We start from the raw sequence: 15,812 nt of genomic DNA on the forward strand, positions 1-15,812 counted from the left end.
ATGCAAGTTCATGGCTTCATCTTTTCTACAGCTGCATAGTATTCCATTGTATAGATGTACCAAAGTTTCTTTAACCAGTCATCTGTTCTAGGGCACTCGGGTTTTTTCCAGATTCCGGCTATTGTAAACAGTGCTGCGATGAACAAATAAGTGCAGATGTCATTTTGACTATACTTTTTTGCTTCTCTGGGATACACACACACACACACACACACACACACACACACACACACACACATATATATATATATATATATATATATATATATTGCTTTTTGGGTCACACCTGGCGATGCTCAGGTGTTACTCCTGGCTTTGCACTCAGGAATCACTCCTGGCGGTCCTCAGGGGACCATGTGGAATGCTGAGAATTGAGCCCAGATCGGTCGCGTGCTTGGCTTCGCTCTGTGCTATTTTTCCAGCCTGCTTTATTATATTTTTATTTAACTTTTTGAAGGTATTTTCTCCTTTCTTTTATAATTCTAATTTTTTAATTGAGTCACCATGAGATATATAGTTACAAAGCTGTTCATGAGCAGGTTTCTGTCATACAATGATCGAACACCCATTCCCAATGGGTCACCACTAATGACCCCAGTTTCCCCTCTGGCCACCTCCTTCCCCAAGCCTGCCTCTGTAGCTAGATGGCAGGCAAGGTATTTTTGAAGTTATATTAACTTCAAAACTATGTTAACTTCAAAATTATCTTAACTTTACTTTGAACTACAGTACTTTCTAATATCTGGTTTAGTTTTCTAAATAAGAAAATTAATCCATAATGATGCTATATTGAGTTGTTTTATGTTACTTCTAAGAATTTATTTAGGGGCTGAAATGTTTGTGCATTGGCTAGTGCATTTGCTTTGCATGTCGCCAACTTGGGTTCAACCCCTGATGCTCAATATGGTCCCTGAGTCTGACAGAAGTGATCCTTAAGCACAGAGCAGGAGTAAGCCCTGAGCACCACAGTATGTGCCCAAAACAACAACAATAAAAATAAAAAACGAATTTATTCATTTATCAAGTAATTTTAACATATCGTTTTAGGAAAAAAACAATAAAAAACCTGAATTTACTATGGCAAATTTGATCATGACCATATGGGATGTGTTTGTTGCGGGAACAGAGACAATGACTACCACCCTGACATATGGACTCCTGCTCTTACTGAAGTACCCGGAGATCACAGGTATGATCACAGATAATGTACAAGATAAAATTCCAGGCAGGTATTGGCAGTCAACACTGCTGACTGTACTACGCTTTACCAGCCAAGACATTGCACAAACAAATATTCATCATTAGGACACCGTCCTATCATTGTATGTATTAAATTTAAGTTGGATTCTGGTACAAAAAATGAAATAGTATCATAAATTCAAATGGCAGAGGCTATTGTTCTCCTTCCTATAGTTGAATGTGATCCAGTTGTATTACTTTTAAGTAAGAAACAGCCAAATAATTTCATTCATTCCTGTATCTATGCTTATTATGTTACTGGAGTGTTTTTTTTTCCAAATCTTAAATATTTCAGAAGCTGTTCTTTCATCATATTTCCCTATTGCTTCCAATTTTGTTTTCCACTTGGGTTTTTTGGTCTATGTTATATGTTTATGTTTTTCCATTATTTTTCTCCAACTTTGTCCCTTACTGCGCCATTCTATGTGCATTCTGAATTTAATAGTAGTTGATATTGCATTTAATGATTCTCATCTAGATAAACCTGAACCTTTCAATACAAGAAGGTAAAGTTTAAAACATCTTTGAATTTCCTAATATTATAACTATAGTTATAGGATTATAAGATTATAATTCTTATAAGTATAGTCACAGATCTTCCTATATTCCATTGCTAGGTTGGCAGCTTGTTACTGAGAAAATGGCTTATAGATGTAATAGAAGTAACTTAAGATTCTAACTCATTTATTTAGTAGTTATGTGATGTCAGACTCATAACTACCTTTTTCCCTTCCTAAAACCTTAAGCTAATTTAAGAGATAACAATATTTCTTAACATTCATTGTCTTTTCCTCATAGAATAAGTCATCCAAGTGGTTTCTTTCCCCCTTTTTATTGATTTACCGTGAGGTACAGAAACAAATCTTTCATGTTTGAGCTTTGATCAAACAATCATCAAACACCCATCCTTTCACCAGTGCATGTTTTCCACCATAAAAATCCTCAGTGCCCCTCCCCTCCCCCATTCCACACCTTCTCCGCCTGTGTGGCAGATAATTTGCACAATACTCTCTCTCTACCTTGGTTACAATTGATATTTCTACACCAGCTCACCACCACTCATACCTGCCAAAAAGGCAATGTAGACAATTTGTTTTGTATTGCTTATTATGGATAAAATATAATGTCGCATCTGCGCATTCCAGGAAATCTAAAATTTTAATAATTCGGGTCTGGAGAGATAGCGAAGCAAGTTCTCCGGTTCGAGATTCCTGTGTGTGTCTCTGGATATAGCTGTGTGGGAGTTTATGTAGATGGTGGCCATATGTGGGCATCATCACAGAGTTCCATCAGGGCACTGGGGAAGAGGAGGGGCCAACTCCTGTGCCATGAGGCCTGGCTTTTGCTGCCAGCACCACCACTAAGTACCCGGAGCTTTTCCTGGGTTCTAGAAGATGGAGGCCTCTGGGATCCTAGGGGGCCGGCGGAGGGATGGCACCTGCTACCATCTGGAGTGGCCTGGCAAAAGTGCCCTCTTGCAAAGTCCAGAACCATTTCTGTAGCAAGTTGCTCAGGTCCCAAATTCATTCAAGTGTTTTTTTAAGTGTTTTTTTTTCTAGCTAATTATTACTCATACTTAAATGACAGTTTAAGTTTCAAAAAAATAAAACTCACCAAATTAGAACTGTAAATATGAAGCAATATATAAAAACTGTTACCTCAACTTAAAAAAATCTCATTTTACTAACATTCTTATTCAATTTTTAAAATTGTAGAGTCAGGTATAGAAAGTACCACATAAAACTGTATATTATGGTACATATTTACTTTTCTGGACTTATACTTTATTCATAAAGTATACAAAATAATATCCTACACAAAACTATTTTAAGAAAGTATAAAGTTAAAGATGCTGCTGATGCCACCTGAACCCCTCATGCGCTCCTGCACCCGGCTCACCATCTCGCCTTAGACAGTGTGCGGCTCAGCACGCCAGGCATGGAACTCTACGCATTGTCCCCGCTAGAACTCTACACATGATTCCTGCTGGACATCGCCCGCTGTTTTACAAGATTCCCACAGAAAGGCGTAGGCGGGGTGCAGAGAAACCATGGCGGCCGTGCAGCATCACCGCCTGCCCCAGCCAGGCCAAGTCACAGAGCTTTTGGGCAGGGAGCCGTGGTGGCAGTGAGTGCAGTGGCTCATCCACTGCAAGGTGCTGCCCACCAATCATCAGGTGGCCTGGGACTCAGTGCAGGTGTTCAATCTGTCACAGACCCTGGCACAGACCCTCTGCGATTGGGTCCTGCTCTGCCAGCTGCTCAACAACCTCTGTGCGCTCTCCATCAACCACAAAGAGATCGATGTGAGGCCCTAGATGTCGCAGGTTCTGCCCAGAGATGCAGGCAGGGATGTGTTTGTCAGCATGCAGATCGTTACAACATGCCAATTGACCAAAACCTTGCATTTGGTAGACTGGGAACACTTGTAAAGTGGATTAGAGGCTATTCCCAAAGCCTCCATCTCTCTTGGAGAGCCTGGCAAGCTACTGAGGGTATCCTGCCCGTACAGCAGAGCCTGGCAAGCTACCTGTGATGTATTTGATATGCCAAAAACAGTAACAATAACGGGCCTCATTCCCCTGACCCTGATAGAGCCCCCAATATGGTAGCATTGGGAAAGATAAGTAAGGAGAGGCTGCTAAAATCTCAGATACAAACTAGGTTGCCAAAACAAAGAAGGACTAAAATGATTGTCAGTACTTTCAATGCATGCATGCTGGCATCAGAAACATCACTCAAGGACCTGATGGTGCAGCGCATAAGATCAAGTATGACGTCATTGGACTGACCAAGATGTGACCACCTGGCCGCCCACCTATGAGATAGTCAGACTTTTTTGTCAAGACCCTGAATGAATGGCTTGATGCTCTTCGTAGAGTAAGCAGACGCCATTGGGCTACTCTAGCACGTGACAGGGGCAAATGGAGACATTACTGGTGCCTTTTCAAGCAAACCAATGATCAACGGGATGACAGTGATACACAGATACACTGATAAAGTTAATACGTTGTATGTCTTTGCTATCATATTTTGCATTCTAAATATATGTTGAAATACCATCTGTTCATTTATGTTATAGCACTGTAGCACTGTCATTCCTTTCTTCATTGATTTGCTCAAGTGGGCACCAGTAACATCTCATTGGGGGCCTTGTTGTTACTGTTTTTGGAATATCAAAATACGCCCCAGGGAGCTTGCCAGGCTCTGCTGTGTGGGTGGGATACTCTTGGTAGCTTGTCAGGCTCTCTGAGAGGGACAGAGGAATCAAACCCGAGTCAGCTGCGGGCAGGGCAAGCGCCCTACCAGCTGTTCTATCGCTCCAATTCTTATCTATACTGAGTTTATGCTGAGTCAACTAAATATTTTATTCAATTTTCCTATTTATTAAGCACTTATTATACTGACTAGTATTATATTTATTTGTGTTTTTGTTGTTTTGGGGCCACATCCCGACTGTATTCAGGGCCTACTCCTTTCTCTGTGCACAGTGATCACTCCTGGCTCTGAACTCTGGGATTCAATCCTATGTGATGCTTAAACTGAACCCTTGTTGGGCCACATGCAAGGCAAGAGCCCTGCCTGCTGTAATATTGCTCTCCTCCTCATACTGGGTAGTCAAAAATCTGAAACATTCTCAGTTTAAAAAACACCTTTGGATCTGAGAGATAGGACAGAGGGTTGGGTACTTGCTTTGCATATAGCCGAACTGGGTTTGATCCTCAACACCACATATGATTGGATACATGAGATTAAATCCAGAGTAAGACTTGAGTACCACATCTCTGGCCAAAAAAGCCCAAACTCTGGCAAACATACACTTGTAAAACTACATGCTATTTAGTGAGACTTTGGATCCCAGATTCCCGAGTTTGACAAAGATAAACACCCACGAAAGGTGAATTAAAGTTCAGAAATTAATTTCACATTAGAGTTGGGTTATATATAATGTATATTTATTATATATAATATATGATAAAGTTATTATGCATAATATTTACAACACATAATTCATATTTGTATATATTGCTTATAATGAGCTGGAGTGATAGCACAGCGGTAAAGCATTTGCCTTGCATGCAGCCGACCCGGGTTTGATTCCTCTGCCTCTCTCAGAGAGCCTGGCAAGCTACTGAGAGTATCTCACCCACACAGCAGAGCCTGGCAAGCTCCCATTGGTGAATCCGATATGCCAACACAGTAACAACAAATCTCAATATGGAGACGTTACTGGTGCCCACTCGAGCAAATTCATGAACAATGGGATGACAGTGACAGTGAAAATGATTGCTAATAATAGAATTCATATCATATATCATATATATTAATATTCTATACATGATATATAACACATCATATATTATATATGATATACATATTATATATCAGATAGGATATATAGAATTTAATATACACTGTAATATATCATATAATGCATAATATATAAAGACATATCATAATTACATAATGTATTACATTTATATAATTTGTAATATTTTATTGCATATCTACTTTATGCAATAAATTTATTATATATAATATATACACTTATATATGAAATATATTTAGTAGAACTTAAGATACCCAAGAATTGGAAATTATGTTCCTTTTAAAATAAAACTTAAAGGTGACTCCAATGGTGGGTGCTCCCTTCTTTGGAGCTCAGGTACCTCATCCCATCTCGGAAGACCCAACTTGGCGGTGGCAGTGTGGCAAGAAAAATATTTTTTAACCAGCTGCTGCAGTGGTGAAACACACATATTTGATAACCAACCCTGCCACTAATGCTCAGTCCCTCCTACACACATGGCCACCAGTTAATTTCCCTTTCCATATACCATAAGACCCACACCTTCGTCTCAAACTCTTATGCTGAATGCTCACCAGAGCAACGTGGCTATCTCTAATACATTAGGCCAATAGCCCTTAGCCTTTATTCCAATCAACATTTTTCCCAAATACACAAAAATAACACTGAGTGCAAATAAAAAATATAACCCCAATTTTGTTAAGAGTTCAGGCCAAAGAACATGTACCAAATCAGCCCAAGAGGCTACACACAAGTTACCCAGAAGCACCAAAGAGAAAGGTTAATACCTTGAAGGGGAAAGAAGAGATCACCACTCACTGAGTTCCCACAGAGTACTCCCTGGCAGTCACTGGGATACACTGATAGTATTTTAGAAACAACCAACTCAAGACCACCACAGGCACCATGGAAAAACAGCACAGAACACCCCATCTCCCAACACAGGGAATGGATGAAGATAGCCCTGAACAATCAATAAGGTGTACTGACATCCATAATAACTCTGATAAAGAATCCAGAGACAAAATGATGAGGACATCAATGAGTTCAAAGAAACAATGGAATGGACATCCAATAAAATATAGGAAGATATGAGAGAGAAACAATAGAATGGACAGCCAGTAAGATAAAGGAAGAAATGAAAGCAGAAACAAGAAAAATACAAACAGAAATGTCAATAATAAAACAAAATTGGTAGATGAAATAAAAAACTCAGTGAGTGCCCTCAACATAGAGTAACAACAGTTGAAGACAGAATCAGTGAGCCTGAAGATGAGCTGCAGAAAATATCCAGGCAATAATAAAAGACGGAAAAGGACCTCAAAATAGTTCAAGGGCCTGCAAACAGGGGATGAATTCAAGAAGCAAAACACAGGAATTACCGGAGTCCAAGAGGGACAGTGAGGCATCCTCAATGAGGCAGCAACATTAAAAGACATTGTTGCTGAAAAATTCCCAGAGCTGGATAATGCAGGCATCCAGATCCAAGGAGCTCGAAGGGTACCAGCTAAAAGAAACTCTAGTAAAAGAAAAACTCCAAGACATCCCTAATCAGAATGATTAATACCATAGATAGAGAAACAATACTGCAAGCTCCAAGATCAAAGAAGGAAATTGCGTACAAAGGAGTGTCCCCTAGGTTTATAGCAGACTTATCAGATGAAACCCTCCTTGGATATAGTGAAAAAACTTAAATGAATGCCTCACCAAGAATACTTTATCTGGGGCTGGAGCAATAGCACAGCGGGTAGGGCGTTTGCCTTGCACTCGGCCGACCCGGGTTCGATTCCCAGCATCCCATATGGTCCCCTGAGCACCGCCAGGAGTCGTTCCTGAGTGCAGAGCCAGGAGTAACCCCTGTGCATCGCCAGGTGTGACCCAAAAGGCAAAAAAAAAAAAAAAAAAAAAAAAAAAAAAAAAAAAAAGAATACTTTATCTGGCTAGATTCTCTCAGAAACTTCACTCAAACATGAACTTAAAAGAAGGACTGAAAAGGCTGTGCTAAGACAAGACAAACCTCAAAAACACAACTACTTTGTACAGAAAGGTGGCACAAAATCCCATGACAATAATCTCTCTCAATGTCAATGGTCTAAATACACCAACTAAGAGGCATTGAGTGGCAAAGTGGATTAAAAACTGAATCCAATAATCTGCTGCCTATAAGAACTATGTTTGAATAGTCAGAGCAAGCTACAGACTCAATATTAAAGACCTGAAAACAACTCTTCTAGCAAACAATTTCAAGAAGGCTGGGGTGGGTATATTAGTATCTGACAACATTGATTTCAGGCTGAAAAAGGTTGGAAAGGAAAGTGAAGGCAATTTATTAATGATCAAGAAATATACACATCAGGAAGAAATTACACTCCTAATATTTATGTTCCAAATGAGGGACCAGTAAAATACTTCAAACAACTGGTAATAGATTTCAAGGAAGACATTGGTAGTAAAAAAAAATATTACTTGGATTCTTCAACACAGCTTGGTCACCTCTTGATAGAGTGACAACAGTAAAACTGGAAAAACAAGTGAAAAAAAAACAACTGGAAAAACTGACAAAACTGGAAAAACTAAAACAAAACTAGAAAATACTTTCTTTGAATGAAAAAATGGAGGAGAGGTGACTAGTAGGTATATATAGCACTTTTTATCCCCCAAAGATCAAATACATATTCTCCTCCAATGCACATGAAAAATTCTCCAAGATATATCACATGCTGGACCATAAAACATATTTTCATAAAATCAAGAAGATGGATATTACATCAACTATCTTTTCAGGACACGATGCACTGAAGATAGAATTTAGTGACATATGGAACCAGAGAATCATATCAAATACCAGGAAATTAAAACAGCTCACTTCTGAACAAGCAGTAGATTGGAGAAAATCAAAGACGAAATCAAAGGGTTCTTGGAAACAAATGAGAATGAGCACATGACTAACAGAATTTGTGGAACACAGCAAAAGCAATGTTAAGAGGAAAGTATATAGCTCTACAGATATTTTTCAGAATGGATGAAAGGGCCCACATTAAGAACTTGAATCCTCTGTTTAAGATCTTGGAAAATGACCACAAAAGAAGTCAGACCAGGCAGGAGAAAGGTATGAATAAAATAGAGCAGAAATTTAATTAGAGCTGGAACACCAAAAAACTATATAAAATACCAATGAAACCAAGAGGTGGTTCTTTAAGAAAATGAACAAGATTGACAAACCATTAGCAAGACTCAGAGAGAGAGAGAGAAAGAGAGAGAGAGACATAGAAAGAGACAGAGAGAATGAGAGAGAAGAAAAGTGCCTCCCATAGGGGCAGACTGAGGAGGGGGTGGGGGTGGAAGGAAGATACTTGTGGGAATTGGTGGTGGGAAGTGTACACTGGTGAAGGGATTGATGCTGGAATACTGTAAGATTGAAACCCAATCATGGACAACTTTGTAACTGTTTATCAATTGGTAAATCAAAAATAATTTTTTTAAAGTAAAGATCTACAGTTATAGCTTCCTCTGGTGTAGCAAAGAATGAGGATCAACTCCACATTCAGTTTTATATTTAATTTTTTAAAACATTTTATCAAAGTAGCAGGATTTACAATACTCATGTTCAGTTTTAATACATTTTCATTTGCAATATGCAAAAGAAAAAGACCCAAAACTTAGAGCAAGCGAACATAATTTTCCTACTTCTCATCTTCCACCACAAAGTAGCATGATTAAGTAAGTGAAATCTTGTCCCTTTTGTGTAAATTCCTATTTTTCTCTTGCCAAGCTAAAGCCAAGGAGGAGATCGAGCATGTGATTGGCAGACACCGGAGTCCTTCAATGCAGGACAGGAGCAACATGCCCTACATGGATGCCTTGATACATGAAATCCAGAGATATATCGACATTGTCCCCAATAGCCTGCCTCATGCTGTGACTCAGAACATTAAGTTCAGAGAATACCTAATTCCGAAGGTGAACATTTTTTCCTCTATACTTCTCTTTAGGAATCTTAGGCTACCAGCCATTTAAGTGTGCAAATATAATCTACTTGAGTCTATACACTCCTCTTCTTTGGAGCTTTCTTTTCTCGGATTTATTCTTTTTGTGTTCAGCCTTTGTTTCAGTACTGGACCTAAAACAAAAATGTTGATTTTTTTTGACTTATAGTCAGGGTATGAACAACGAATTTTTTAAAACCTACCCTCAGAAAAAGTCACAAAAATGGAAAACGCAGGAACTCTTTCTTTTTCAAGTGCTTTCTGTAATTTAGAACCTCCATGCTTTTGACTCTTTTCCAGTGTGTATTTCATAGTTTGTAGTAATTATTTGTTGGAGAGGTCTTTCAGAAGAAGTTTCATAGCTGTAATGACTCTATCAATATTTCTCACTTATTCTGAGCTATTGCAAAATACTCCTTTAAAAATGTGACTGTATCACGTGATTTGAAATTTTTGGTTTTGGTTTTTGTTTTGGCATTTTGAGTCACACCTCGTGATGCTCTGGGGTTACTCCTGGTTCTAAACTCAGGAATTACTCCAGGCGGTACAAGGGGAACCATATGGGATGGCCCAGATGGAATCCAGTCTTGCTGTGCTCAAGGCAAGTGCCCAGCCAGCTATACTATCATTCTGGTCCCTGATTTGAAATTCTTGTGTGATAATCTAATCAAGATACCATGACATATACTTCTATTGACTATTTTTTTAGTAATCGTGTCATTGTCTTCTGCAGTTTGTTTTTTTAATATGTTGATATTTATTGGTCCTTCATGAGAAATGTGGATGATTCTATCTTGCTTTAAAACCTATCACTTTTAGTTAGATACACAGTTTAATTGCTGGTAGGTGCTTTTCTCTTAAGTTTAGGACAATCCTATGTTATTGTTTGTTCGTTTTAACTTCAAATTTAGAGTTTGGGTATGACTTTAGGCTGTTTCTTAATCCAAAAATTTGGGTTGTGGGGAGTCACCTCAGATAATCTGAAGTGTCAAGGAAGTTCTCACCGCTCTGTGGGGGAACTGCAACTTCTATGTCACTGCATGATATTCGTATTCTTTCTGGTATCTGTCTTATTTTCTCAATTCTCCAGCAACAATACAATGGTAGATTTTTGAGAAGTTTTCTTATCTCTCTGTGCCACAAAACCCACAGCCATGGGTTTACAGCTCCTGGTTCAGACAAGGTCAGATCCGAAAACCTGAAGAATCTGCCACCAGTAGTTGTCAATAGACCGGCTTGGCTCTTCACATGCTACCTGTACATATGCAAGGTTCCATTCCAATGGAAAACCAGTAGGACCATTCTGTATTAAAAGAAGGGAGACATCCACGACACAAACAACTGTCGCCCAATCTGCCTGTTGTCCATCGTCTACAAGATATTCACTTGAATCATCCTGAATAGAATAGGCAGGACACTAGACAAGGACAACCATGCAAGCAATCTGGGTTCCGAAAAGGATTCAGCACGATCGATCATATCCACACAGTGACCAATCTCTGACGTTTATCATTTAAAGAGGGCCTTTGATTCTATGGAGACTGAAGCAGTCATCAAAGCCCTAGCCAAATAGGGCTACATCAAGGTCCTCCGCAAGCTGTATTATAGATTCACCACCAGGATCTCACCATTCTGCAAGGAAGTGATCACTGACGTGAAAAGAATGGTTTGGCAGGGTGATACCATTTCACCAAAACTCTTCAGTGCCATCCCTGAGAATGTGATGGAATGACTAGAATGGGAAGGAATGGGACTGAAGATAAATGGTTGGCAACTAGACCACCTCCGCTTTGCTGATGACATCATTCTAATAACACCAAACATTATCCAAGTGGCACAAATTCTGGCAGACTTCAACCGCGAATGTGGAAATGTCAGATTATAGCTGAATCTCACCAAAACAATATTCATGAAAAATGAACTCGTCCCTGACATTCCATTTGCTCTCAATGGAATGAACATCTCCAAATGCAGTAGTTATGTGTATCTGGGTTGAGAATTCAACATGAGGAATGACTTCGCGCTAGAACTGCGCAGGAGGAAGAGAGCAGTGTGGAACGCTTTCAAGAGTGTTGAAGAAGTGGTTAAGAGGACGAAGAACCTCCAGCTCCGGGGACATCTTTTAGACTCCACCATTCTTCCTGCACTAACATATACCTCAGAGACCTAGACCCTAAGAAAACAGGATGAGAACGTTATTCAGGTATACCAAAGAGGAGTTGAAACTGCCCACCAACGAGATGGTCAGACTTCTTCATCAAAACCCTGAATGAACGGTTTGAGTCTCTTCGTGTTCCTGGAGCATGCAGATACCATTGGGCTACACTAGCACGCGACAGGGACGAATGTAGATGTTACTGGCTCCTGGTCGAGCAAATCAAAGATCAATGGGATAACAAGTGATACAAGTGATGAATTTACATAGAATAGTTTAATAGACTCTTGAGATGATCCAATCATGTTTGTAGATGCTTACTCTCCTGTTTACTCATGAGTTCTAGGTGCAAATCTTTGATCACTCACTTCTTGGCTTACAAAGATAGTAACTTTCATTATCTCTCATTTTCATTGAAAATGAACTTGTAACAAGATCCTTCTCCTGCAAGATAGGCCTATATACTTTCTAGTTGTAAAAGCTCAAACATTGGCATGTGTAAAGGAATATAGTGTATTACCTCATTTTATGTTTATAAAAAACTAAATAAAATTTTCTTATTTACTTATTATATTACTTGCAATGAGGCACTAAAATGGTATACAACTTGCCTATAGTCAAATAACTTAACTTTATGGAAAGAAAATAGTTTATTAATTCTGAAAACCTATCTTCAAACCATTACATTTTGTTATGTTCCTGAGTTTAAGAAAGTTCCATCACAAGTCAGACATGCTATTTTATTTCTGTGAGAATAAATCAGTTGAAAACACATTGAGTGAATAGTTTCTGATTTTGATGAGAGTGAAGGGTTTTCAGGAATATGACTCCTAGAGTTTTTTAGAAGGCCTAATAACATAGATCCATAAGGAAATGTTAGACTTTACAAAGCAGGAACTTGAGATAACAGAGCAATTTACTTGTCAAGAATAATGCACTTAAAAAATAAAGAACAATGCACTTAGTGGGGCAGAGTGGTAGTACAGCAGATAAGATGCTTCCCTCTCATGTAGCAACCAGGATTGTTCGCTGGCATCCCTCATGATCCTCCAGCCCACCAGGCATGATTCCTGAGCAGTGCAGAGCCTGGAATGAGACCTTTGCTTTGCCAGATGTGACCCCCATACCAAATACAAACAAAAAAAGAATAGTGAACTGCAGAGAGCTTTCTAAATTTTCACACAAGCAAATGCTGGGGTCAGGCTGATAAGATTGGCCTTGCAGTCAATAAAGTCTTGGACTTGCATTACATGGTTTAATTTCTATAAAACTTATTCATTAATCTCATCTATTTCAGGGAAAAAATTCTCCTCTCCTTGTGTCACAACATTCTCATATATAAAAGAAAATGGTGAGATGAGAGACTAATTTTGAACCCCATTACCCTCTCTTTTATTTAATATTTTATTTATTTTGGTTTGGGCATCACACCTGGCAGTGTTGATGGCTTACTTCTGGCTCTAGGCTCAGAGATTATATGGAGTGCTGGAGTACAAACCTGGGTAAACTGCATGCAAGGCAAATGCCCACCAACTGACTGTCTGCTCCACCGCTTTCCCCCCTCTACCCTATCCCTTCACCTGCCTTAGTCAATGACCTTTATAACTAACTTTTTTCCTCCTTCTATCAGGGCACAACCATATTTACATCTCTGACATCTGTCCTTTATGATGCCAAAGAGTTTCCAAATCCAGAGAGATTTGATCCTGATCACTTCCTGGATCAAAGTGGCAACTTTAAGAAGAGCAACTACTTCATGGTCTTTTCAGCAGGCAAGCAAGCTTCATTTTTATCTATAAATAAGGGGATTGTTCTAGAAATAAAACTCCACAAAGATTTTTCTCTCCTGCCCTGGCCAGATAGACAATTCAAAAATTCACTGAGGACATTATATGTAACAGACCTAGGTCTAGATTCAGGGATACCAAGATGAAGACTCATTAACAGATGAGACTAGAAGGAATGTTTTTCAGGAAAGGCTGCAGGAGCCAAGAGAGAAAACTTGTGTCTTCTGGTCAGCAGGGATAGAGAACAGCAGTTTGAGATTAAAGAAAGGCCCATCTTGAGATGTTCCTTCAACATAACCAGGTTTCTGGGCAGAAGCTGGTAACATACTCAGAAAGGTCAATTAGAGAGTTTAAAGATGATACTAATTTTTGGAGGCATTGCAGGAATAAGGGAAGTAACAAGGTGTGAAAAAGAACTCAGAAACTAACACTAGTGAGATGTTACCATTTTAGATTACTACAAACATGAGAAGGAGTCTGTCTCTGTAATCCAGAGACTTTTAGCAAAGAGAGAGGAATGCCTCAATATGTAAGAGAATTCAGAGGTTGACTAACTGGTGACCTGTGGAGGTGGAACTGAGGAAATAAATATGATGATATTTATAATATATAACCCTTTGAATTTATCCCTGTCTAATTATCTGATTATTCAAACACTATTAAAATAACACCATCTTTGTTTTATTTTCAGGAAAAAGAGCATGTGTTGGAGAGGGTTTGGCCCGTATGGAGCTGTTTATATTTCTGACTACTATATTACAGCATTTTACCTTGAAACCTTTGGTTGATCCAAAGGACATTGACACCACTCCAGTTCTCAATGGAGTGGGGTCTGTCCCTCCCTTCTATAAACTATGTTTTGTTCCAGTCTGAAGAAATTATTGACTGCCAGATTGCAGAGCAATGCCTTCTGGCCTGTGTATTACACATTACCCACCTACTCCTTTGCAGTAGAAATGACATTCCTGAATTCTGTCTTTTTTAATTTCCCACTCTCCAACATTCAGTTCAAATTTCTTGCATGAAATAAATCTGCTATATATCTACTAAATCTACTAATTTTTTGTTATTTAGGTAGCATTTGTTATTATTTAGGTAGCATTATAAACAATCACTGTCACTGTCATCCTGTTATTCATCAATTTGCTCGAGACCAGTAACATCTCCATTGTGAGACTTGTTACTCTTTTCGGCATATAGAGTATGCCATGAATAGCTTGCCAGGTTCTGCCATGCAGGTGAGATACTCCCAGTAGATTTCCGGGCTCTCTGAGGCAGAGGGATCGAACCCGGGTCAGCTGCGTGCAAGGCAAGTGCCCTACCCCGCTATGCTATCACTCCAATCCATTATAAACAATAGAGTTAATAATAGAGTTAACAGAGTTTATAATAAAGTTAATACCTATGCTTTTGATGTACAAAATGACAAAGACAAAGCTTAGTGACACAGGTCCTTCACCATAGGACTTATGGCACTTTGCATCAGCCCCATATCTCACCATCTTTGGCATATCCCACAACCCTGTCTGTGGTAGCTTCAGTTCGTTGTCTTAAAGTAACCCTGTAATAAATAATGTCACACAGTAAAAATTGTAAGAGTTTGGCATCTCTGCAGAAAATATTCATTAAGTGTTAGCTTTGAGTCCTTGGCTCGGATGCAGCAATGGGGTATGGATGCAGCCTCAGGTACTTTGGCAGGGCAGAGGTATTCAGCCTATATGTTTCGCTAGGGCCCTATGGAATTTTCAGTTACAGGGACCAGTGTTTCCATGAGTTTTAGCTGCGTGGTGTGCATCACCTAGGAGATTAAATCGGGATCAGTAGAGCAGGACTGGTGGGTGAGTTGATCCTGTGGTACTTTTTTCCATGACCTTGAAGAATGCCAGTAGAATTTGTTTTTACCAATTATTTTCCCTCTTGCAAGTTTTATTGAGGAACATTGTTTACTACATGGTTAATGATAGAATTTCAGTCATACAATGTTCTAAAACCACATCTGTCTTCGTGGTGTCAGCTTTCATACACCAATGTCCCAGAGTTTCTGTCCATTTATTCCCTCACATCTTGGTAAGCTCAGTTCTGTGGCCTATTTTCAGGTTCTGTTGCCTTTGGCAATTTGTTCTTTTCTTTTCTGTCTTTATATTCCACATATAAGAGAAATAATTCTGTATTTCTCTGCCCAGCGCCTGGAATTTTTTTTAATGATTTCCCTCTTGCTCCAAAATATTGCAGCAATTTTCATTATTTCATATTTTATTATAGCTTATTGTTGCTTAATTGTGCATATACAGCACAGTTTCTTTGTCCAGTCCTCTGTATGTGAACATTTGAATTGTT

The 15,812-nt window shown here is 39.0% G+C and overlaps 1 protein-coding gene across 1 annotated transcript in view; it reads left to right on the forward strand.

Annotated features, from left to right (window-relative positions):
* The window catches only part of LOC101548282 (cytochrome P450 2C21-like), a 29,391-nt gene extending 14,968 nt beyond the window's left edge, over positions 1-14,423 (forward strand). The window contains exons 6-9 of the mRNA XM_004621861.3: positions 1,048-1,189; positions 9,320-9,507; positions 13,319-13,460; positions 14,167-14,423. Coding sequence (XP_004621918.3) covers positions 1,048-1,189; positions 9,320-9,507; positions 13,319-13,460; positions 14,167-14,348 — 654 coding nt within the window. The 3' untranslated portion in view covers positions 14,349-14,423. The remainder of the gene's footprint in view (positions 1-1,047; positions 1,190-9,319; positions 9,508-13,318; positions 13,461-14,166) is intronic.
* Positions 14,424-15,812: the final 1,389 nt, after the last annotated feature.

The sequence above is a fragment of the Sorex araneus genome, chromosome 11 (genome assembly GCF_027595985.1).
Source record: "Sorex araneus isolate mSorAra2 chromosome 11, mSorAra2.pri, whole genome shotgun sequence".
Taxonomy (NCBI): domain Eukaryota; kingdom Metazoa; phylum Chordata; class Mammalia; order Eulipotyphla; family Soricidae; genus Sorex; species Sorex araneus.